At 54.2% G+C, this 24,156-nt stretch overlaps 1 protein-coding gene across 1 annotated transcript; it reads right to left on the bottom strand.

The window, feature by feature from the left end:
• Positions 1-8,702: 8,702 nt before the first annotated feature.
• On the bottom strand, positions 8,703-23,820 carry LOC144671846 (phospholipid scramblase 1-like). Its single transcript, XM_078533895.1, has 6 exons — positions 23,627-23,820; positions 22,045-22,087; positions 20,344-20,564; positions 17,566-17,727; positions 12,368-12,529; positions 8,703-9,189 (listed from the first exon to the last, which is right to left on the bottom strand). Exons 1-6 carry the CDS (start codon positions 23,669-23,671, stop codon positions 9,130-9,132), a joined length of 693 nt encoding a protein of 230 aa, XP_078390021.1. The 5' UTR covers positions 23,672-23,820; the 3' UTR covers positions 8,703-9,129.
• Between the last annotated feature and the right edge of the window lie 336 nt (positions 23,821-24,156).

Raw genomic sequence — 24,156 nt, 5'->3', positions numbered from 1 at the left:
GGGTGGTGTTCCCCATCTATCTGCTGCCCTTGTCCTTCTAGATGGTAGTGGTCGTGGGTTTGGAAGGTGCTGTCTAAGGAGCCTTGGTGAGTTGCTGCAGTGCATCTTGTAGATGGTACACACACTGCTGCTACTGTGCGTCGGTGGTGGAGGGAGTGAATGTTGGTGGATGGGGTGCCAATCAAGCGGGACTGCTTTGTCCTGGACGGTGTCGAGCTTCTCGAGTGGTTGTGGGAGCTGCGCTCGTCCAGGCAAGCGGTGGTGCTCCCATACGCCCGCCGCCCTTGTCATTCCAGCTGGTAGAGGCTGCCGGCCTCTGGGTCACCCTCCTGAGGTTTGTGTTCTATCCCTCTGACAGTATAACCTCTCTCTCTCTCTCCGACCTGCCACCATTGGGTTTATCCTGCCATTGTTTTATTATGCTCTTCTTCAGTGTCCCCTGATCGCGGGCAGGTCCCACCCGCGGCGCCAGGACCTCCCCCACGAGGGGGCGGGCGCTGAATCTGCCCCCAGCCGGAACAAGGATCAATGGCGTTAACCTGATTGATCAATCAGGCGGTCCAGGTTGCCGTGGTAACGTGCGTTTTTACATGCATGTTGCAGCCTGGGCCGTGAAGGCAGAGGCTCCGACTTTCTTTCCCTGGGGCGAGCGCCGGAAGGATTTGCAAGTCGATACTCGACCTGTCTGGGCCGCTTTAAGAACGCGCCCCCTCCCCAGGCCGAAGAGCCCTGGAGCGGGACTCGAACCCTGGCTCAGAGGCAGGGAGACTGCCCCAGTGCCTCAAAAGCCCCCCCCTGTCCGTTATATCCTTATTTCTTTCCCCACCGGGAACAAACAGAACTCCGTAATCGTTTGGCTGGAATTCTCTGTGTTCGGCGCCTCACCGTCCGCCATGTTTGGCGGCCATCTTCTTGTGCCACCTCCTCTTTGCCTGGTGGGTCCGAAGCCTGCGCCAGGATTCGGCGCTGGTTCTTCACCAGGCTCGGAGGGGCTGCCGGCAATAAAAGGGGTGGCGTAGGCCACGGCCAAAAGGGGGCCAAAGGGAACAAGAGGAGGCCATTCAGCCCCCTCGGGCCTGCTCCGTCACTCAACGAGATCGTGGCTGACCTGTATCTTTAAATTCCATTCACCCGCCTTGGTGTCCTAACCCTTATCGGTCGGGGTGGGGGCCAGTTAGCTCAGCTGGCTAACGTGCGATGCCAAAAGTACGGGTTCAATCCCTCTACCAGCTATGGTGATTCACGGAGGACTTGCCCCCAACGCTAGCAGAGCGGGTGACCCTCAATCGACGAGTAGCCACAAATGCCTCTCTCTAAGGGAGAGAGACGCCAATGGTCCTTTTGGACGATGACTAGATGACAACCCTATTCCAATCTATTAAATCCCTGCTTTGAAATGCCCAATTGACCCCCAACCTCAGCGGCTTTTTGCAGGGGGGCGGGGGTGAGAGAGGGGGTAGAGTTCCAGATTACCCCTCCCCTGCATGTGATGAAGTTCTTCCTGACATCACCCCTGAACCTCCCGGCTCCAATCTGAAAGGATTTGCCCCCTTGTCCCCTTGTCCTGGCTCCTCCCCCAACCTCTATCGATCAATTGGATCACCCCCCCACCCCTCCCCAATTTACTTTGTAACGTGTTGTGACTCTTAATCTTCTATACTGGAGGGCCTAAGCCACCTCTTCCTCATGGTTTAACCCCTCTCCTGAGCTCCCCCTTTGGCTCCACAACGCCCATCAGTTGGCCGCCCCCCTCTGAGGACCCTTTGGGTTGGGCCTGCCTAGCGCCCGAAGGAACTGACCAGCAGCGAGGTGGGTGGGGTGGGGTGGGCCACTTGCCCAGGCTTCAGGCCTCACCCAGGCCTTGCACACGGAGCAGGCCCCTGTAGCGCCCCCCCCCAGGGAGCCAAGAGCAGCGTCGCTGACGTTCCTGTGCCGGCTGCCATTTTGGATCCCTCCCAGGCGCCCTGAGGAAACGGGCGGCCACCAGATTCCCGATTTGAGGGGCGGCTGGGGGGCACGGGCGGTAGGGGAGCTGGGGCCCCTGTGACGCCCCCGACGGAAACGTCTCCCACAGTCGGGGCCTTCGTTAACTTACACAGAAACTAAAGCAGAAAGAAAGTGGCTTCACTGACCCCGGGCAGGAAACTCGGGGGTTTCCCCTCCCCCCGCCCCTCAACCTTCGCCCTCCTCCAATCAGGTCAGATTGCGGGACAGGGAGAAGTAAAACTTTGAAGCCCGTGGACGTGAAGGGTGCTAGACCAACGCAAGTCTTTCTTTTCTCTTCCGAAGTCCGCTGTTGTCGTCGGATGCGTGGCGGCCAACGCGCGCACAGCAAGATCCCACGAGCAGCAGGGAAGACGATGATCGATCTGTTTTTGCGATGCTGATTCAGGGGGTAAATATGGGTCCCGGGGACGGGTAGGGAGGGCCAGTCGAGGGGGGTAGGGAGGGCCAGTCCGGCGGGGTGGGTAGGGAGGGCCAGTCGAGGGGGGGTAGGGAGGGCCAGTCGAGGGGGGGTAGGGAGGGCCAGTCGAGGGGGGGTAGGGAGGGCCAGTCGTGGGGGGGTAGGGAGGGCCAGTCGTGGGGGGGTAGGGAGGGCCAGTCGGGGGGGGTGGTAGGGAGGATGTGCAGGGCCTCAGTTCAACCTCTCGCCCGAGAGATGGCACCTCCGGCAGTGCAGCACCCCCCACCCCCACCTCAGTGCTGCTCTGAAGAGAGTCGGGTGGATTTTTGGGGCTCAGGCCTCCGGAGTGTTGACTCAAACCCCTCGGCTTTCGGCCTCGAGGGAGGCGAGGGCGTTGCCCACCTGAGCCACGACTGGCCGAGAGGGCGGCGCCCCTGAATCGGTCAGTTGCTGAAGTGGTGCCAGGCTCCAGGACTCGCCGAGATGACCAGAGTGGCAGGATCATTACAGCGGAGAGGGGAGGAGGCCATTCAGCCCATCACGTCTGCACCCGCTCTCCGAACGAGCAATTCACTTCGTGCCATCTCCCCCTAACCCCGCACGTTCTTCCCTTTCAGATAATGGTCCAACTCCCTCTCGGACGCCTCGATCGAATCTGCCTCCCCCCACACACTCTCAGGCGGCGCATCCCAGACCCTAACCACTCGCCGCGTGAAAAAGTTTCTCCTCCTGTCTCCCGATTTGCCAATCACCTTAAACCTGTGCCCTCTGGTTCCTCGATCCTTCCACCGACGGGAACGGTCTCTCCCTCCCTACTCCCTCCGGACCCCCTCACGGTTTTGAACACCTCGATCAAATCTCCTCTCGACCTTCTCTTCTCCGAGGAGAACGGTCCCAGCTCCTCCAACCTGTCTACCTCACTGAAGTCCCTCATCCCCTGGGGACCATTCTCGTGAATCTTTTCCGCTCTCCCTCCGAAGCCATCCAGAAAAAAAAAACCAGCTCTCGAAGCTTTTCGATCAAAGGGTCGCTTTTCAAAATAGGCCCACAGCCTCGTTTAAAGTCATCATTTTATTTATTGGATTTGAACGTGGCTGGTAAGACTGGTATTTTTACCTCACCCCTAGCTACCCTTGAGAAGACAATTGAGTGCCTTACTTGGCCACCTCAGAGCCAACCACATACCCATAGGCTCAGGAGTCACATGTAGGCCAGACCAGGTAAGGTTGGCAGATTCCCATCTCTGAAGGGGCCACACTGAACCAGATGGGTGTTTTATAACAACGCACTCACTATTGATTTAGATTTACCTTAATTAGGTTTAAATTTCCCTCAGCGGCGATGGTGGTATTTGAATTCATGCTGTTGGGTCATGGGTCGAGGCCTACAGGGTTACTTGTCCAGTTGCCTAACCGCTACGCTACCATAGCGCATGGAACCCTGCTCGCGTGAATGTGCTCCATGTAAAGGGTGTTTTAGTAATGCTTTTAGGACATTTTTAAATTGTGTGTGCGTCTCTAAGAGGGCGCCGGCAGTCGGAGGGCTGCCGGAGACCAGGACGATGCTCAGTCGAAGGCAGATGATGGGCCTCTGGATTCGTCCATTAGGCGGCAGGTGCTGGATGTCCAGCGGGATGTGCGGGAGGATCTGGCGGAGATCCATGAGGGTCTGCGTGCCGTGGTCTCCATGATGGAGGAGTCCATGTGGAGCGTGAGCACTGCGTTGACCCTCATGGCCGAGCGCACTGCCCCCTCCATTGAGAGAGTGGCGATTCTCATGGAGAGGCAGCTCCAGGGACAAAATCAGGGGCTCCTGGGGTTGCGCTGGGACCTGCAAACCCTCACACAGGCACTGAACTCCGGTGGTCAGTGTCCATGTGGGAGATGGAGGCACCCAGTATCCCAACTAGGTGCCCATCCGTCAATGGTGAGCAGGGAGGCCCAGAGTGACCTCACGTTGGCACACGAGCTGCCTGTCGTCTCTGCGGGCACCTCTCAGGGCACTCCGGTTGAGGGCAGCAGCTCCTGCGCCCCTCTGCCAGTGACCGTGGCATCCAATGAGGCTGCGATGACTGGGGAGGTGCCGGGCATTGCATTGCACCTCTTCCTCCGATATAGTAGGTGGCAGTAATCCACCAAAGAGGTGTGGATTGGCCAGGAACCATTAAAAAAAAGGAGTTTACAGGTTTTCAAGATGGCGTCGCTGTTGCCTCCGAGACAAAGGGTTTTGGCGGGCTCCACAAAATGGCGATGGTGCCGTTCTCTGCCTCAGAAAGGGTAAACTCGCCATCGAGGGAGTGCAGCGAAGGTTCACCAGGCTGATATCGGGGGTGGCAGGTGTCGTATGTGGAGAGATTGGTTCGGACTAGGCCTGGATTCACTAGAGTTTAGAAGAATGAGAGGGGATCTGATTGAAACATATAAAATTCTAACAGGGCCGGACAGACTGGATGCAGGGAGGATGTTTCCCCTGGTTGGGGGGAGTCTAGAACCAGGGGCCACAGTCTCAGGATACGGGGCAGGCCATTCAGGACTGAGATGAGGAAAAATCTCTTCACCCGGAGGGTGGTCAACCTGTGGAATTCTCTACCACAGAGACTGCGGGGGCTAAGTCACTGGGTATAGTCAAGAAAGGAATTGATAAATTTTTGGACGTTAGGGGCATGGAGGGGTATGGGGAGAGGGCGGGAGTACGGCGTTGAGATAGAGGATCAGCCATGATCACTTTGAATGGTGGAGCAGGCTCGAAGGGCCGAATGGACTACTCCTGCTCCTAGTTTCTCTGTTCCTCTGCCATTTTTCTGAATTCATTCACGGGACCCCAGGTCTATACTCGATGGAGTTTAGAAGGATGAGGGGGGGATCTGATTGAAACTTACAGAATACTGAAAGGCCTGGATAGAGTGGATGTGGGGAAGATGTTTCCATTAGTAGGAGAGACTAGGACCCGAGGGCACAGCCTCAGAGTAAAGGGAAGACCTTTTAGAACAGAGATGAGGAGAAACTTCTTTAGCCAGAGAGTGGTGAATCTATGGAATTCATTGCCACAGAAGGCTGTGGAGGCCAGGTCATTGAGTATTTAAGGACCGAGATTGATAGGTTCTTGATTGGTAAGGGGATCAAAGGTTACGGGGAGAAGGCGGGAGAATGGGGTTGAGAAACTTATCAGCCATGATTGAATGGCGGAGCAGACTCGATGGGCCGAATGGCCTAATTTCTGCTCCTATGTCTTATGTGGGTGTCGTGGGCCGGGCCGGCATTTATTGCCCCCCGAGGAGGTGGTGGCGAGATGCCTTCTCGAGCCGCTGCAGTCCGTGCGGCGTGGGTACACCCACCGTGCCATGAGTCTGGAAGAAGTGCCCTTTCCTCGCCACGGGTTGGGAGACGTTGCACTGACAGAACCTTCCCGCTGCTCCCCGGCACCCCCGGACCCCGGTTTGAGAAGGGTCACCGAGGCCAAGAACGAAACCCTCATCCCCAGGCCACCGGCGCCGAGCGCAAGAAACCACAAAAGAGGCACTCAGACGAGGTCGTGCGTAAATATTGCTCTTTGAACTCTTCGGTTTTATTAGTCGCAAAGGTATCGAAAAACAGGGTTAGAAAAGGCTGTTTAAACGCGCGGTGAGTCAGGCAGTGCAGAGTCCAGTTACCCGTGTTGGGGGGAGATGGGCCTCCGTGAGGCTGGGGGCGGGGGGGGTGACCGATGGCCGGAGTTTGTGGTGCGGACACGGGCGGGCGTTTGAGGTGGGCAGTCGTGGTGGGCAAAACCTCCAGGAACGCGCTGAGCCAGAGTTGGCAAAACCCACCCCCAAATCCCGCTGGCCCCTTCACGAAGCCTCTCCCAAGCCTTCCGGCCCACTGGGTTCGGACAGACGTCTGGCTGCAGGTCAAAGTTCATTGCAATCCCGCTTATTGTCCCATGTAGCATTTGGGGCCATATTCCAGAGGGTGTAGCGCCCAAGATATTCCAGCAAAAGAACAATATATGCAAGCGAAAAATTTAAAAAAAAGGCCTCCTAAGCTTTGGTGTCCAATATGTTTTGGCTGATCGAGCGCAGTCACACGAGTGATTCCACAATGACGTTTCCCCACCCCCACCCCCTCCCCCTCCCCGGAGTTTGACCGAACCCAATTTTATCATCTCCAGGCCTCACTCCCAGCGCAGGCCAAGCCAGAGAGGGTGTTGGAACATCGGAATTCCCAGCCCCTGGCTCTTGCGAATCAGAATCGGGCCTTTCTCAGGAGATGATTGGCTGGGAGGTCGATCCGATCCGTTGGGAAATGCAGCGCCCGTCGCCTCTCGAGCACACTCCAGAGTCACACAACAACGTCCCAGCTGGTTGATAAAATCTCCTTTTCTCTTGATTCTCTTTGTCCCTAAACTTCCCCCCTTCCCCTCGCTCTCTTCTCTTCTCATGCTTTTTCCTTCCCTCTCTCTCTCCACCAATTTTCTCTCCCTCTCCCCCACTCTCCTGCCTCCCTTTCATTCTCTCCCTGTCCCTCACATAGTCTCCCTCTCCCCGCTTTCCCCCCTCCCCTCACTCGCTCTCTCTCCCTCCCTCCACCCCACACTCTCTCCCTCCCTCTCCCCACTCTCCTCCCTCCCTTCGCTCGCTCTCTCTCCCTCCCTCCACCCCACACTCTCTCCCTCCCCGCTCTCCCCCCTCCCTTCGCTCGCTCTCTCTCTCTCCCTCCCTCCACCCCACACTCACTCCCTCTCCCCGCTCTCCCCCCCTCCCTTCACTCTCTCTCTCTCCCTCCCTCCACCCCACATTCTCTCCCTCTCCCCGCTCTCCCCCCCTCCCTTCACTCTCTCTCTCTCCCTCCCTCCACCCCACACTCACTCCCTCTCCCCGCTCTCCCCCCCTCCCTTCACTCTCTCTCTCTCCCTCCCTCCACCCCACATTCTCTCCCTCTCCCCGCTCTCCTACATTAGAGGAGGTGTTGGCATAGTGGTATTGTCAGTTAACCAATAATTCAGAGACCCCCAGGGCAGTGGTCTGGGGACCTGGGTTCAAATCCCACCACAGCAGATGTGAATTCAATAAAAACCAGGAATTGGAAATCTGATGGTGACCTCGAAACCATTGCCGACTTTCATAAAAACCCACCTGGTTCACTAATGCCCCTTTAGGGAGGGAAATCTGCTGTCCTTACCTGGTCTGGCCTATATGTGACTCCAGACCCACACAGTAATGTGGTTGGCTCTTAAATGCTCTAGGAACAAGGGCAATTAGGGATGGGCAATAAATGCTGGCTTAGCCCACATCCCAGGAAAGAAAAAAAAACTCCCCCTGTCCCTTTGCTCTGTCTCTCCCTGTCCCCCACCCTACCACCTTTCCCTCACTCTCTCCCCTTCTCCCCTATTTTAACCCCTTCCCCTTCCACCTCTCTCTCTCTCTCCAGCAGTAATCCATTTCTCCTGCATCTCCCTCCTACCCTGTCTTGCATCATCACTTTCATCCTATAGCTTGGTTTTGTTAAACCTTATTGGGGACACTGTAATAGGCAATTCTTCAAACTCAACCTGCTAAATAAACAGTGACTCTGTACAGTTCCACAGAGTAATCCTTACCCTACTGAATAAAGTGACTCTGTACAGTTACACAGTGAGTAACCCTTACCCTACTGAATAAACAGTGACTCTGTACAGTTCCACAGAGTAATCCTTACCCTACTGAATAAAGTGACTCTGTACAGTTCCACAGAGTAATCCTTACCCTGCTGAATAAACAGTGACTCTGTACAGTTCCACAGTGAGTAACCCTTACCCTGCTGAATAAACAGTGACTCTGTACAGTTCCACAGTGAGTAACCCTTACCCTGCTGAATAAACAGTGACTCTGTACAGTTCCACAGAGTAATCCTTACCCTGCTGAATAAACAGTGACTCTGTACATGCCCACAGCAATTATCCCCTCACAGATTCTGGTCCAAGCAACTGATTTTTTACTCTCCAATCGGAAGTTGCCTTTTCCCCAAAATCATTGATTGGATCATGCAGATTAAGGGAGCGGGTCCATGGATCATGTCGGTTGGACGTTGGTTGCTCAATCCTTAAAGTTTGTTCCCCGGGGGGGGGTCTCAGTTTTAATAAAGAACCAAAGCATTGGAGTGGGTGGGGAAGGGGGAAGGGGGGGTGGGGTGGATGGGGGTCAACGGTGGGTGAAAGTGTGGGGGTGAAGAGAATACATCTTTGGTTTACGGTTTTCCGCAAGGGTACATTTTGTTCCCCATTTGCACCCTTCCACGTCCAGTTCAGCTCATGGACACTCGGGAGAGAAGCTGTTGGAGTTACTGATGGTCTTCAGGGCAGTCTTCTGCTCCAATGGACGCGAGGAAATATTGTACCTTCTGGTGACGGCTGCAGACAGAGGTCAGGATACTGGATGTGTCGGGGGCTTGGTTTTAAAAAACGGAAGGGGATCTGTGCCGCTCACGAGCACGTTGGGTATGCCCGAGAGGGGCTACTTCTGTTTCTGATCCCCCAGTAACAGCCCCTCCCACCCAAACTGCCTCATCCCTCCCAGTGAGGGCGACGTCGGTCCAAGATGGGAGGAACCTCAGGTCTCGTGTAAACTGGCCTCGGCCATAGCGTGATGATAATCTGCTCCTTTTCCCGTGTCTCCAAGTCTTTAGCGATGGGGCGTCAGAATCTCTTTTGAAGGCTGCAAAATTTGGTCACCCGCTCTTCACCTCGTTGGCCAATGGTTGGCGGCGCCAGCCCTATTGCCACACTCCATCTCGCTGCTGGTGGCTTTTCCCTCTTTCGAAGAACATGAAATCCTGAGGAAAGATCGAACAGAATTAGTCGGGGAATACCAACTCTGCAGGGAACAACAATTCGTACTGCATGGGAAGAGAGTGCTGTTTGGTAGGCTGGTTGGTAGAAACGTGGTCACGGAGAATGCACCAGGGAACGTTTAACTGCCAGGGCTTTGTTTAAATTCAAACTCCTCTGATTGGTCAAGGCATTGCCATGGGGAATGAATCAGGGAATGGCTGTGCCCCCAAGATTTTGTTCAGTTGAAAAAGGTGCAACGCGTGGACGTGCTCTTTCTGTCAGCAGAGGACAGTGTGTGTGAATATATGTAGCTTCTAGCATGTGTAAGTGAGCCACACTGCGAGTTTGACTGGTAATCTTAAATAGGTTATTAGTGTCATTCTTAGCGCAATCAGGATTGTTCAGTAAGTGCTGTCCAATCGCGGAATCACGTCTAATGTTGGACACTAGTTTTGCAAGCACGGGCTGGTTGGGGGCAGTCGGTATTTTGAATTTGCCACGGGGGTAGACTGAAGTAGCCCAGGTTCTGCTTAGAGCAGAGAAGGCTAAGAGGAGGTTCAATAGAGGCATTCAAGGGGGTTTTGATGGGGTAAGTGAGGATGGACTGTTTCCAATGGCTGAAGGATTGATAAAAAGGAAGCAGATTGAAGGTGATTGGCTAACGAACCAGAGGCAATAGGAGGAAAAAGTGGTTTGCGCAGTGAGTGGTTAGGGTCTGGACTGTGCTGCCTGAAGGGGTGGTGGAGACAGAGTCAATCGGGGCTCCACGTGTCGAATAGACTCTTCCGGCCATGAATTCCTCTAATTCCAGGATTGGCGCGCTGTTTTTACTCCTGGTCCCAGAGACCAGAGGAATGTACAGCAGGGCAGGAGGCCCATCAGGTCTCCGGCAGCGGATGGACGTGTGTGTGTTTGGGACCAGGAACACTGTGCCAGGTCTAGATGGGCCTCAGTGCATCTCAGAATGGACGGTGGGCTAAGGAAGATGAAACAGCTGCTCCTTGTATTCCCGTTGGGTAGGGATGGTATACATGTCCTGTATTTTCTGTAATACATTCACGGGATGTGGGCGTCTCAGGCTGGGCCAGCATTTATTGTCCATTTGTAATTGCCCCTTGAGAAGGTGGTGGTGAGCTGTCTTCTTGAACCGCTGTAGTCCGTGTGGTGTAGGTACAGCCATAGTGCTGTTAGGGAGAGAGTTCCAGGATTTTGACCCAGCAACAGTGAAGGAACGGCCGATATATTTCCAAGTCAGGATGGTGAGTGACTTGGAGGGGAACTTCCAGGTGGTGGTGTCCCCATGTGTCTGCTGCCCTTGTCCTTCTAGATGGTAGTGGTCGTGGAAGGTGCTGTCTAAGGAGCCTTGGTGAGTGTCTGCAGTGCATCTTGTAGATGGTACACACACTGCTGCTACTGTGCGTCGGTGGTGGAGGGAGTGAATGTTTGTGGATGGCCAATCAAGCGGGGCTGCTTTGTCCTGGATGGTGTCAAGCTTCTTGAGTGTTGTGGGAGCTGCACTCATCCAGGCAAGTGGAGAGTATTCCATCACACTCCTGACTTGTGCCTTGTAGATGGTGGACAGGCTTTGGGGAGTCAGGAAGTGAGTTACTCGCTGCAGGATTCCCAGCCTCTGACCTGCTCTTGTAGCCACAGGATTTATATGGCTGGTCCCAGTTCAGTTGATGGTGGGAGGTTCAGTGATAAGAACATAAGAACTAGGAGCAGGAGTAAGAGATTCAGTCCCTCGAGCCTGCCCGGCCATTCAATACGATCATGGCTGATCCCATTTTGGCCTCAACTCCAATTTCCCGCCCTCTCCCCATAACCTTTCAACCCGTTACTCATTAAAAATCTGTCTATCTCCTCAAATTTATTCAGCGTCCCGGCATCCACTGCACTCTGAGGTAGTGAATTCCACAGATTCACGACCCTTTGAGAAAAGTAATTCCTCCTCATCTCTGATTTAAATCTACCACCCCTTAGCCTAAAACTATGGCCTCTCGTTCTAGAATGCCCCACAAGGGGAAACATCCGCTCCACGTCTACTTTGTCTGTCGCCTTTAGCATCTTATATACCTCAATTAGATCTCCTCTCATCCTTCTAAACTCTAGTGAGTATAGGCCTAAACTGCTCAATCTCTCCTCATAAGACAAGCCCCGCATCTCTGGAATCAATCTAGTGAACCTCCTCTGAACCGCCTCCAGTGCAACTACATCCTTCCTCAAGTAAGGAGACCAAAACTGTGCACAGTACTCCAGGTGCAGTCTCACCAATACCTTGTACAGTTGCAACAACACTTCCCTATTTTTATACTCTATTCCTTTAGCAAAAAATGCCAAAATTCCATTTGCCTTCCTTATTACCTGCTGTACCTGCATACTAGCTTTCAGCGATTCATGCACGAGGACACCCAGATCCCTCTGCACTGAAGCATTCTGAAGTTTCTCTCCATTTAAATAATAAGTCACCCTTTTATTCTTCCGACCAAAATGGATAATCTCACACTTATTCATGTTACACTCCATCTGCCCATTCACCTAACCTGTCCATGTCCATTTGTACATTTCTTATTTCTTTATTGCAACTTACTTTCCCGCCTGTTTTGGTGTCATCTGCAAATTTAGCTATAGTACCTTCTATCCCTGAATCCAAGTCATTAATATAGATTGTAAATAGTTGGGACCCCAAGGACCAAACCCTGTGGCACCCCGCTAGTTACAGCTTGCCATCCAGAAAAGGACCCATTTATCCCGACTCTGCTTTCTGTTGGTTAGCCAATCCTCTATCCACGTTAATATATTACCCCTAATTCCGTATGATCTTATCGTGTGTATTAATCTTTGGTGATGTTAATGCCATTGAATGTCATGGGGCGATGGTTGGATTCCCTCTTGCTGGAGATGGTCATTTCCTGGCACTTGTGTGGCGCGAATGTTACTGGCCACTTGTCAGCCCAAGCCTGGATATTGTCCAGGTCTTGCTGCATTTGGACATGGGCTGCTTCAGTATCTGAGGAGTCGCGAATGGTGCTGAACATTGTGCAATCGTCAGCGGAGTCAGGTTAAGTTACGTGACGAGGCTTTAGATGAAATGTGGTTGTGGGGGAACATTAAATTGCCCATGACATTGCCAGTGTGGCAGTGGACAGGCTGAGCGGTCACTGGGCGTCTGGTACTTACGATGAGAAAACAGGCTCCGATCAGAATCGCCTTGACCTTCACATCGAGGTCCATGGGGAATTGTACTCCGAAATTATCAGCGTCCGTCAGCACCTCCTTCAGTAAACCACTCCACTGCTTACTGATCCGGCCAATACTCCTCGACTCATTAGGAGGCTTCACCTGCAACAGACACACACACTGATATAATCCGCACCCCTCACTGTAAAACCCTGATATAATCCGCACCCCTCACTGTAAAACCCAGATATAACCCACACCCCTCACTGTAAAACCCAGTATAACACACACCCCTCACTGTAAAACCCAGATATAATCCGCACCCCTCACTGTAAAACCCAGATATAATCCACACCCCTCACTGTAAAACCCAGATATAATCCACACCCCTCACTGTAAACCCTGATATAATCCGCACCCCTCACTGTAAAACCCCGATATAAACCACACCCCTCACTGTAAAACCCAGATATAATCCACACCCCTCACTGTAAAAACCCGATATAATCTACACACCTCACTGTAAAACCCAGATATAATCCACACCCCTCACTGTAAAAACCCGATATAAACCACACCCCTCACTGTAAAACCCAGTATAACACACACCCCTCACTGTAAAACCCAGATATAATCCGCACCCCTCACTGTAAAACCCAGATATAATCCACACCCCTCACTGTAAAACCCAGATATAATCCACACCCCTCACTGTAAACCCTGATATAATCCGCACCCCTCACTGTAAAACCCCGATATAAACCACACCCCTCACTGTAAAACCCAGATATAATCCACACCCCTCACTGTAAAAACCCGATATAACCCGCACCCCTCACTGTAAAACCCCGATATAAACCACACCCCTCACTGTAAAACCCAGATATAATCCACACCCCTCACTGTAAACCCTGATATAATCCACACCCCTCACTGTAAACACTGATATAATCCGCACCCCTCACTGTAAACCCTGATATAATCCACACCCCTCACTGTAACACCCCGATATAATCCACACCCCTCGCAGTGAAACCCCGATATAATCCGCACCCCTCACTGTAAAACCCTGATATAATCGACACCCCTCACTGTAAGACCCTGATATAATCCACACCCCTCACTGTAAAACCCTGATATAATCCGCACCCCTCACTGTGAAACCCGATATAATCCACACCCCTCACTGTAAAACCCTGATATAATCCGCACCCCTCACTGTAAACCCTGATATAATCCACACCCCTCACTGTAAAACCCTGATATAATCCGCACCCCTCACTGTAAAACCCTGATATAATCCACACCCCTCACTGTAAAACCCTGATATAATTCGCACTCCTCACTGTAAAACCCTGATATAATCCGCACCCCTCACTGTAAAACCCTGATATAATCCACACCCCTCACTGTAAAACCCTGATATAATTCGCACTCCTCACTGTAAAACCCTGATATAATCCGCACCCCTCACTGTAAAACCCTGATATAATCCACACCCCTCACTGTAAAACCCTGATATAATTCGCACTCTTCACTGTAAAACCCTGATATAATTCGCACTCCTCACTGTAAAACCCTGATATAATCCGCACCCCTCACTGTAAAACGCTGATATAAACCACACCCCTCACTGTAAAACGCTGATATAATCCACACCCCTCACTGTAAAACGCTGATATAAACCACACCCTTCACTGTAAAACGCTGATATAATCCACACCCCTCACTGTAAAACGCTGATATAATCCACACCCCTCACTGTAAAACGCTGATATAATCCACACCCCTCACTGTAAACCCTGATATAAACCACACCCCTCACTGTAAAACGCTGATATAATCCACACCCCTCACTGTAAACCCTGATATAAACCACACCCCTCATTGTAAAACGCTGATATAATCCACACCCCTCACTGTAAAACGCTGATATAATCCACACCCCTCAATGTAAAACCCTGATATAAACCACACCCCTCACTGTAAAACGCTGATATAATCCACACCCCTCACTGTAAAACCCTGATATATTCCGCACCCCTCACTGTAAAACCTTGATATAATCCGCACCCCTCACAGTAAAACCCCGATATAATCCACATCCCTCACTGTAAATCCCTGATATAATCCGCACCCCTCACTGTAACACTCTCTGATATACCCCACACGCCTCACTGTAACACTGATATACCCCACACCCATCACTGTAACACTCTCTGATATACCCCACACCCCTCACTGTAACACTCTCTGATATACCCCACACCCCTCACTGTAACACTCTCTGATATACCCCACACCCCTCACTGTAACACTCTCTGATATACCCCACACCCCTCACTGTAACACTCTCTGATATACCCCACACCCCTCACTGTAACACTCTCTGATATACCCCACACCCCTCACTGTAACACTATCTGATATACCCCACACACCTCACTGTAACACTCTCTGATATACCCCACACCCCTCACTGTAACACTCTCTGATATACCCCACACCCCTCACTGTAACACTCGCTGATATACCCCACACCCCTCACTGTAACACTCTCTGATATACCCCACACCCCTCACTGTAACACTCTCTGATATACCCCACACCCCTCACTGTAACACTCTCTGATATACCCCACACCCCTCACTGTAACACTCGCTGATATACCCCACACCCCTCACTGTAACACTCTCTGATATACCCCACACCCCTCACTGTAACACTCTCTGATATACCCCACACCCTTCACTTTAACACTCTCCGATATACCCCACACCCCTCACTGTAACACTCTCTGATATACCCCACACCCCTCACTGTAACACTCTGATATACCCCACACCCCTCACTTTAACACTCTGATATACCCCACACCCCTCACTGTAACACTCTGATATACCCCACACCCCTCACTGTAACACTCTCCGATATACCTGACACCCCTCACTGTAACACTCTCTGATATACCGCACACCACTCACTGTAACACTCTGATATACCCCACACCCCTCACTGTAACACTCTCTGATATACCCCACACCCCTCACTGTAACATTCTCTGATATACCCTACACTCCTCACTGTAACACCCTCTGATATACCCTACACCCCTCACTGTAACTCTTTCCCTCAGCGTCACTGTGCTGCTTGGTCTGGGATGGCTGAGTTTTTGACCAAGCCTGAATTCTTCACTACCAGCCTTGGCAGTCACAGACACTGGAAGATATTCCTTATCCTGTCTCATGTGGAGAGGAAAGATTGGGACAGAATTGAGTGCGTGTCCGTAGCTAGAGGGGGCGAAATCAGTAAGGGGAAGCCCTATTGGTCTAGAGTTGTCCAAAGTCTGTAAAGCTCTTTGTATCAAGGATGGAGGCATAGAACAGATGGTTCCCAGGCTCATCATGAGGCAATAAGTTAATGTTTTATCCAGACCTTGTCTGGCCCCTCGGGTTGACCTAGGTAGAAGATCCATTGGGATAGAATGGCAGGTGTCCTTTTCCTAGTGTCCTTGACGAAATATTTATCACTCATCCCACAGCTCACACAAACAGATCACCTGGGACATGGTCACTTTGCTCCGACGATCGACCCCACTGACACCCACGATGGTGACCGCTGAGGAAGGCCACTTCCCTTCAGACAGTCCCATGGGCCACGTAGCGTCCACTCGAACAGGCCCTTGACCCAATCATAACCAGATCCCAATGGCACCGATTTGAAGGATTGCAGCGGCTGGTGTGCTCATTGGCTGAAAGGATCATACAGCACAAAATGGGGCCATGTGACCCCCTCGGACCTCTCTTGCCTCAGAGCTATCCACTTAAATTCCACCACCAGCCAGCCCCCGCCAACCTCCCCAGTGTGGGAACGGGAATTCAGCCATCGCTGTGCGCCTAGCCCCCTTGCCTCTGCGTTGAGTGGGTTCTGGGCTCAAGTTCCCCCTCCAGCGCTTGACGTTCCAGTGCAAGTGCCGAGGGAGTTCTGCAGCGTCAGCAGCACTGTTGTTTGGATCATGAGATGTCTGTGGGATCTTGCTGTGCTTAAACTGGCGTTTCCTGCTTTACAGCAGTGACGAGGCTTCAAAACAGGCCCCGCAGCATATTCTCAGCTCATGGAAATGCAGTGTTAAAACCCGATGCTCATTCTGTCTGCCCACAACCCCCCTTCACCTTCCCCTGCCCCCCATCGCCCCTCCTCCCACCAACCCCTCTCCTGCCAACCCTCACCTCTACCCTCTGACCTCCCACCCCCCCACTGCCAACCCTCACCTCTACCCTCTGACCTCCCACCTCACCCCCACTGTCAACCCTCACCTCTACCCTCTGACCTCCCACCAACCCCTCTCCTGCCAACCCTCACCTCTACCCTCTGACCTCCCACCCCCCCACTGCCAACCCTCACCTCTACCCACTGACCTCCCACCTCACCCCCACTGCCAACCCTCACCTCTACCCTCTGACCTCCCACCCCCCCACTGTCAACCCTCACCTCTACCCTCTGACCTCCCACCTCACACCCACTGCCAACCCTCACCTCTACCCTCTGACCTCCCACCCCCCCACTGTCAACCCTCACCTCTACCCTCTGACCTCCCACCTCACCCCCACTGCCAACCCTCACCTCTACCCACTGACCTCCCACCTCACCCCCACTGCCAACCCTCACCTCTACCCACTGACCTCCCACCTCACCCCCACTGCCAACCCTCACCTCTACCCTCTGACCTCCCATCTCACACCCACTGCCAACCCTCACCTCTACCCTCTGACCTCCCACCGCCCCCACTGTCAACCCTCACCTCTACCCTCTGCCCTCTCACCCCCCCACTGCCAACCCTCACCTCTACACTCCCACCACCCCACTACCAACCCTCACCTCTACCCTCTGACCTCCCACCTCACCCCCACTGCCAACCTTCACCTCTACCCTCTGCCCTCTCACCACCCCACTGCCAACCCTCACATCTACCCTCTGCCCTCTCACCACCCCACTGCCAACCCTCACCTCTACCCTCTGCCCTAACCCCCTCCACTGCCAACCCTCATCTCTACCCTCTTCCCTCCCACCCTTTTGTTCCACCACCCCCTCTCCTCCAACAACCCCCACCTCCACTACCACCCCAGTCCCCTCCACCTCCCTCCCCCTCCCCCGCCGCCCCCCCTCACCCCAGCCCCCACCCCCCTGCCCGGACTTACTTCGAAATTGATGTCACCGCAGCAGTTGCAGGCAAAGCAGGGCCCCACGATCCTCAGGACCGTCTCCCTCTCCACGTTTTGGACGGAGAACTTGGGCAGGCAGGGGTGCCAAGTCTGCTTCACGTAGCCGATGGTGGTCCCGGGCGGTGACTGCACCTCCAGCTGCGGGGACGAGAACGGGGCAGTTACCAACGCGCCGTGGCCGAGGGCGGCTTTGCTGGCGTCCAGTGCGGCACACCCCCCCCCTCCCTCATTGGCCTCAGGACCACAGGTCAGGGAGGAGCAGGCACCATCTAGCCATCCTGTCTGGATGGCACGGACCTGTTGGGGGGGGGTCGTCAAACCCTATTGTGACGCCCCACCCAGTCGAATGGCCCCACTGACACCGGCGATGGTGGCCGCTGAGGGAGGCCACTTTTCTTCAAAGAGCCCCACTGGGTACGTCAGGCCCTCGACTCAACCCTAAAAAGCTCCCTGGGCATTAATTTGAAGGATTGCAGGGGCTGGAGTGGTCATTGGATGATAGAACTACAGAAGGAGGCCAGGTGGCCCATCTAACCCCTCCTGGCTCAGAGCTATCCAATTAGGTTCTTCCCCGTTACCCGCGCTACCCCACCGCCACCTCGACGTGGGGAGCAGGGAGTCAGCCATGGCTCTCTTGCCTCTGCGTCAGAAGGCTCCCAGTTCAAGTCCCACTCCGGGGGGGGGGGCCTTGGGCGCGAAAATCAAGGCTGTCCCTCGCAGTGACCGGCGCCGAGGGAGTGCCGCACTGTCAGCGGCACTGCTGTTTGGATCGTGGGCCGTTAAAATGCAGTCTGCTCCCTTCAGGTTGACGTGAAAGTGCCACAGTGGCTCTTTTGAAGAAGCCGTGGGCAACATTGATCCCCCACAACCAACGTCAGACGATTGCCTCACGATTCACATTGCGAGTGGCGGGATCGTGCTGTGCATAAATTGGCTGGCCCGGTTTCCCACCTCACGACACATCAAAAAAAAAGCGCATCATTGGCTGTTAAGTGCTTAATTGGGGTGGGGTAAGGTGCTATATCAATGCAAGCCTGTTTTCTTTATTCTGCTCTCTCTTCCCCCTTGCCTGGCCTCTGGAAAATTTCCCTCCCTCCCCCTTCAAATATTTATCCCCCTTTGGAAAGTTCCTGTTGAATCCGCTTCCTCCACCCTCTCAGGCAGCGCCCTCCAACTCGCTGTGTGTGTATAAAAAAATAAATAAATCTCCTCACCTTCCCCTGTGGCTCTTTTTACCAAATGATCTTAAATCTCTGCCCCGCTCATCAACCCCCTTTCTAGAAACCACGTTCGAATCAGTTTCCCCCCCACCCCCCACCCAGCCCTCACCTACCCCATCAAAAGCCCCTCATGGTTTTCGAAGGCCTGGATTAAACCTTCTCCGCACTTAGGAGAACCCAAGGCCTGGGCCTCATCTCTCCAAGCCGCATCTGCACGACAGGTTTACTGGGCCGACTACCTGGGGAGCCGTACACCCCCCCCGCCCCCCCCGCCCAGTGAGTCAGGACCAGGCCCCAAACAAGCTACTCCCGGCCGGCCTACCTCCGAGGAAACCAGGGCTCCCCTCGGTGGTCAGGGGGCTGAGGAGTGCGTCTCAGCAGTCTCGGGCCTACATCAGGGTCGGGGGGAGGGTCTCACCCCTGCCCCCCACCCCTCTCCCCATGCTCAGTTCCAAGGCAGAGGAGAGAGGAGGGGGTTAGTCGGGGGGTTTACTGACACACTAAGGGAGGAGCTGGGATCGAGAGGATGAGTCACTCCGCGTAGGCCTCGCCTTGTAACCGGTTTGGAAACAGTGGGCTTGAAGAGGGGGTGGGGGCGGTGGGGGGGGTTTTGACCGCCCGGAATCTCAATTCCGCTCGCCTGTGGCTATGCGGCGATCGGATGGGAGAGGATCCACGTTGGAGGGTGTTCACCGCAGCTCAGTGGTGGGGAGCGCTCGCGCCACCCAAGGCCGTGGGTTCAAGCCCCACTCCGGGCCGCAGAATCTACTCCGACGCCTCCGGTGCAGACTCGAGGGAGTGCACGGCGCAGTCGGGAGTCTTTGTCAGGAGGCGTTAGGGTGAGGCCCCCTGCTCAAGCCTGTTCCCCAGGCGCCCCTTATAACCGATCTCTCACGGGACCGAGCTCTCGGTTCCCCTGCCCTCCTGACGTGGTTCGGTGTCAAATTTCGTCCGATAAATCCCGCTGCGAGGTCATTTGTCCCACGTCAAAGGCGCTACGTGAATGCAAGTTCGCTGCTGGTGTTCGCAACTGCCTATGTAAACATGTCACGCTGTAATTACATCCTCCCCAGCAGTGGTGGCGCCGCAAGTGCTCGGGAGTTCAGGCGAATGGGTGGATCCTTTGCCACTGACCCGAGTCCGAGGCCTGGCAGCGAGACCCGCCCGGAGGTGGTGGTGTTGTCGCTGGACGAATGATCCAGAGACCCGGGGTAATTCTCTGGGGGGAACCAGGGTTCAAATCCCACCACGGCAGATGGTGAACTTTGAATCCAATAAAACAAAATATGGAATTAAAAGTCTAAGGATGACCGTGAAACCGCTGCCTGGCTCACTATTGCCCCCTTTAGGGAAGGAAATCTGCCCGTCCTTACCCGGTCTGGCCTACATGTGATTCCAGGCCCACAGCAAATGTGGGTTGACTCTCAAACGCCCTTTGAACTGGCGTGAGTTCAAGGGGAAACTAGGGAATGGGGAACAAATGCGGGCCTAGCCAGCGACGCCCCCAGCCCACGAACAAATAAAAGCAACACACCTCCTGGAGGCAGCAAGGGAACCAGCAACTGACACACTTGAAGGGCCGCACCAGGTGGATGACCTCTCTGTCCATGTTGTCCATCAGCTTCATGTCGAAATAGCGCAGGGAACCACAGCAATTCCTGGTGCAGCAGTCACTCTTCTCCTTGGCAGTGTAGATCTTCTGGCCCAGGCTGTTCTTGATCACATATTTGTTCTTGGTCTCAAAACTGAAGATAGCTGGAAAAGTACAGGTCGGAGCCATTAAAGGGACCCTGTCTTCTCACCTTAAATAAAGGTGCCCTGAAACCCCGGATCTCCCCCACCTCCCCCCACCTCCACCCCAGCTGTCCAACGTCATCATTAACCTGTCTCAAGGATCTTTAGCAATGGGCCTTGATCCCAGGACCTATCATTAAACTCAAAAAAAGGAGCAGGAGTAGGCCATTCGGCCCCTCGGGCCTGCTCCGCCATTCGATGCGATCAATGCCTGATCTGACTGTGGCCTCAACTCCACTTTCCTGCCTGTTCCCCCATAACCTTCGACCCCCTCGTCCACCAAAAGGTCGGTCAAACTCGGCCTTGAGCATAGTCAGTGACCCGGCCTCCACTGCTCTCCGGGGGGTGGGGGAGAGAGTTCCACAGACTGACCGACCCTCTGAGACAAAACAATTCTCCTCACCTCCACCTTACACGGGAGGCCCCTAATTTTTAAATTTGGCCCCTAGTTCTTGATTGACCCCGCGAGGGGTCAGCATCCGACCTCTCACCTCCCCTCAGAATCTGATATGTTTCAATAAGGTCGCCTCCTGTTTTCCTAAACTCCGATGGGTACAGGCCCCAACCTTTCCTCACGGGATAAACCCCTTCACCCCAGGAATCAGCCAAGTGAACCCTCTCCGAGCCGCTTCCGATGTAAGTATATCCTTTATAGAAATAAGGGCCCATGATTTCACCCTGTCATGAAAGGACACTCCCCCCAACGACTTGACACCATCCTTAAAGGGACCCTGCACCCCCCGCCCCCCTCAGGGTCTCATCCCATCATTAAAGGGCCTTGCCCCCAATGGTCCCACCGCATCGTGAAAAGGGCCCAACCCTTTGGGTGGGCACTACCCCCTTTCCCCACTGCCTCACGTGGTTATTAAAGGGCCATGCCAAGGCAGGTTCGGCCCATAGCGACAGGTCAACGTAACAAAGCTTTGAGTCGTCAGTGGCGCCGTGAGGGGTCTTAAGGAGGTCGGGGGGAATGAAGCTGACCCTAACTCCCACTGCAAAGCGCTGATGGGGTGAGTGGTTTCCCCCACCCCCCCACCCCTGCTCCTTTGGTGGGCACAGAGGTTGACTCCAAAACGCACCGAGGAGGAACCCTTCCTGCGAACCCGTGGGGGTCAAACGTGTCACAAGACCAGCAACAGGGTGAGGCACTGGGTCGCTGCCCCCTGCCTCCCCCATTCTCCCCCAATTCTGGCTAGCCTATCAGATGGCAAGGTTCCCCCCACCCCACCACCTTCCTGGTTCACTCCCCTCCAATCGAGAGGGCGTTCAGAGAGACACCGGGAGAGGCCAAGGTCGGGAGAGCCAGGGGACCACCCGCCATGTCGCGGGCACTAAGGGGCGGGCGATCAGTGCTGGCCTAGCCAGCGACGCCCACATCTCATAGACGAACAGAGAAAGTAAAAGACCCAGTAGCCCGGATCGCTTGAGTAGGTCACCTTACCTTCCACTACCTCCACCTTCTGATGGATGAGCACTTGGTCGATCTGCAGACAAACACAGACCACAGCTGAACACGGCGCCTCGCAAAGGAGAATACTCGGGAGGGTGTGCCCACCCGCCTCACAACCAAGCAGGTTCAGCCATTCCGCGCCCCCTCCCCCACTCCGAGCTCGTTCTGCCCCATCAATAAGATCAAAGGTGATCTTCCACCTCAACTCCGCTTTACAGCGCTACCCACCACCCTCCCCACCCCACCCCACCCAGTAGCAATCAATCCCCTTAAGTATCCAAGAATCTATCGACCTCAGTCTCGAATAGACTGCAACGGCTGAGAAACCACAGCCCCCTGGGGGAGAGAATTTGCAAAGATTCACAACCCCCTGAATGAAGACATTTCTCCTCCTCTCAGTCCAAAGAGGGGCAGGCCCCCCCCAATCCTGCAGCTGCAACCTCCAGTTGCAAACGTTCGAGCCCCTCAACATCTACACCGTCGAAGGAGAATTTATGTATTATTAAAAATGATTCTTTCATGGACGTGGGCATCACTGGCAATGGTGAGATCACCTCGATCGCGTTCTTCCTAACCCTTGATAGAATATCGGCCCATTCGACCCAATCTCTCCTCATCGGACACCCCCAGTAGCATTGGAACAAGGCCTCATCATTGTAAAATGACAGCTTCTGGTACCAATCAAGAACAGGGGGAGGCAGTGGCGTAGTGGTACTGTCACTAGCTCGGTGACCCAAAGTAATTCTCTGGGGACCTGGGTTCAAATCCTACTAAGGCCGATGGTGAAATTTGAATCCAATAAAAATCTCATGTTCAAAACTCAGCAGGTTTGGCAGAGAAGAGTATCACCGATGTATTGAGGGTCATGAGGACTCGAAACGTCAACTGTGCTCCTCTCCGCCAATGCTGCCAGACCTGCTGAGTTTTTCCAGGGATTTCTGTTTCTGTCTTGGATTTCCAGCATCTGCAGTTTTTTTGTTTTTATCATAAAAACTTCACTGATGCCCCCCTTTGAGGGAAGGGAAATCTGCCCTCCTTACCCGGTCTGGCCTACACATGACTCCAGACCCACACAGCGAATGTGGTTGGCTCTTAACTACACCCCCTCTCTGAGCAGGTCAATTAGGGATGGGCAGCCAATGCTGGTCTAGCCAGCGATGTCCATGTCCCATGAATGAATATTTACCAAAAAAAAAGCTAAATCTTCTCTGCACCCCACCCCTTGCCGACGGGCCATATTAAAGTGTCTGGGGGCCTAACTGCACCGAGTGCCGAGGCCAGACCAGTGTATAAAGCTTCAGCAGGACGTGCTGATGTCTTTCTGGGTCAAGGGACCCAAAAGCTTTTACTTTAAGCCGTTCGCATAAACTTGTCCGTCCAGTTGGCCCTCCCCCCAATTTAAAATTCAGGGAATGTCGGCTTGTTCACACTAACCCCACGCCCATTGCCAAAACCCCCTCCCACCCACCCACCCCAAACCGTCCACGCCTCTCCTCATCCCCTCCTCCCCAAAATGAATCTTTGCGCCGAGTTAAGATGCCCACTGCCCATTCGGGCAATGGCCGAAGCTTACCTGTGCCAGGTACTCCAGACAAGAGGGTCCGCCGGTGACCCCCATCAAGGGGGCTTGGACGATGCCAGGGTCCTCTTCGTGGCGCCCGTGGGGAGGGCCCGATGGCGGGGTGTGGATGCCCGGGCCGCTGTAGTGGCCGCCCTGGGGGGTGAGGGGGTTGCCGGGGGGCGCAGACGGGTAAGGCAGGAAACCGGGTGGCGGGAGGGGCTGGGGAGCCTCGTGGGGGGGGAAGCTGGGCTGTGGCGGTCCGGCGACGGGAGCGAAGCCGTAGTGAGGTACGGGGTACGCGGTGGGCTGGGCAGGGGGGTAAGGGGTAGGTCCAGTCGGATACCCTGGAAGAGAAACAGAAACAGAGAGAGGCTCTCAGCATCGTCAGCATCGGGAGACAGGGCACCACAGCGAGATCGGGGAGGGGATGGTAATGCAGACTGGAACTGTGTCCAACACACTGACCTTACACCTGCAGCCTGTAGGAGACACACTGACCTTACATCTGCAGCCTGTGGGATACACACTGACCTTACACCTGC

Source organism: Cetorhinus maximus, chromosome 34 (genome assembly GCF_964194155.1).
Source record: "Cetorhinus maximus chromosome 34, sCetMax3.hap1.1, whole genome shotgun sequence".
Classification (NCBI taxonomy): domain Eukaryota; kingdom Metazoa; phylum Chordata; class Chondrichthyes; order Lamniformes; family Cetorhinidae; genus Cetorhinus; species Cetorhinus maximus.
This window is presented reverse-complemented; position numbering and strand designations above follow the sequence as displayed.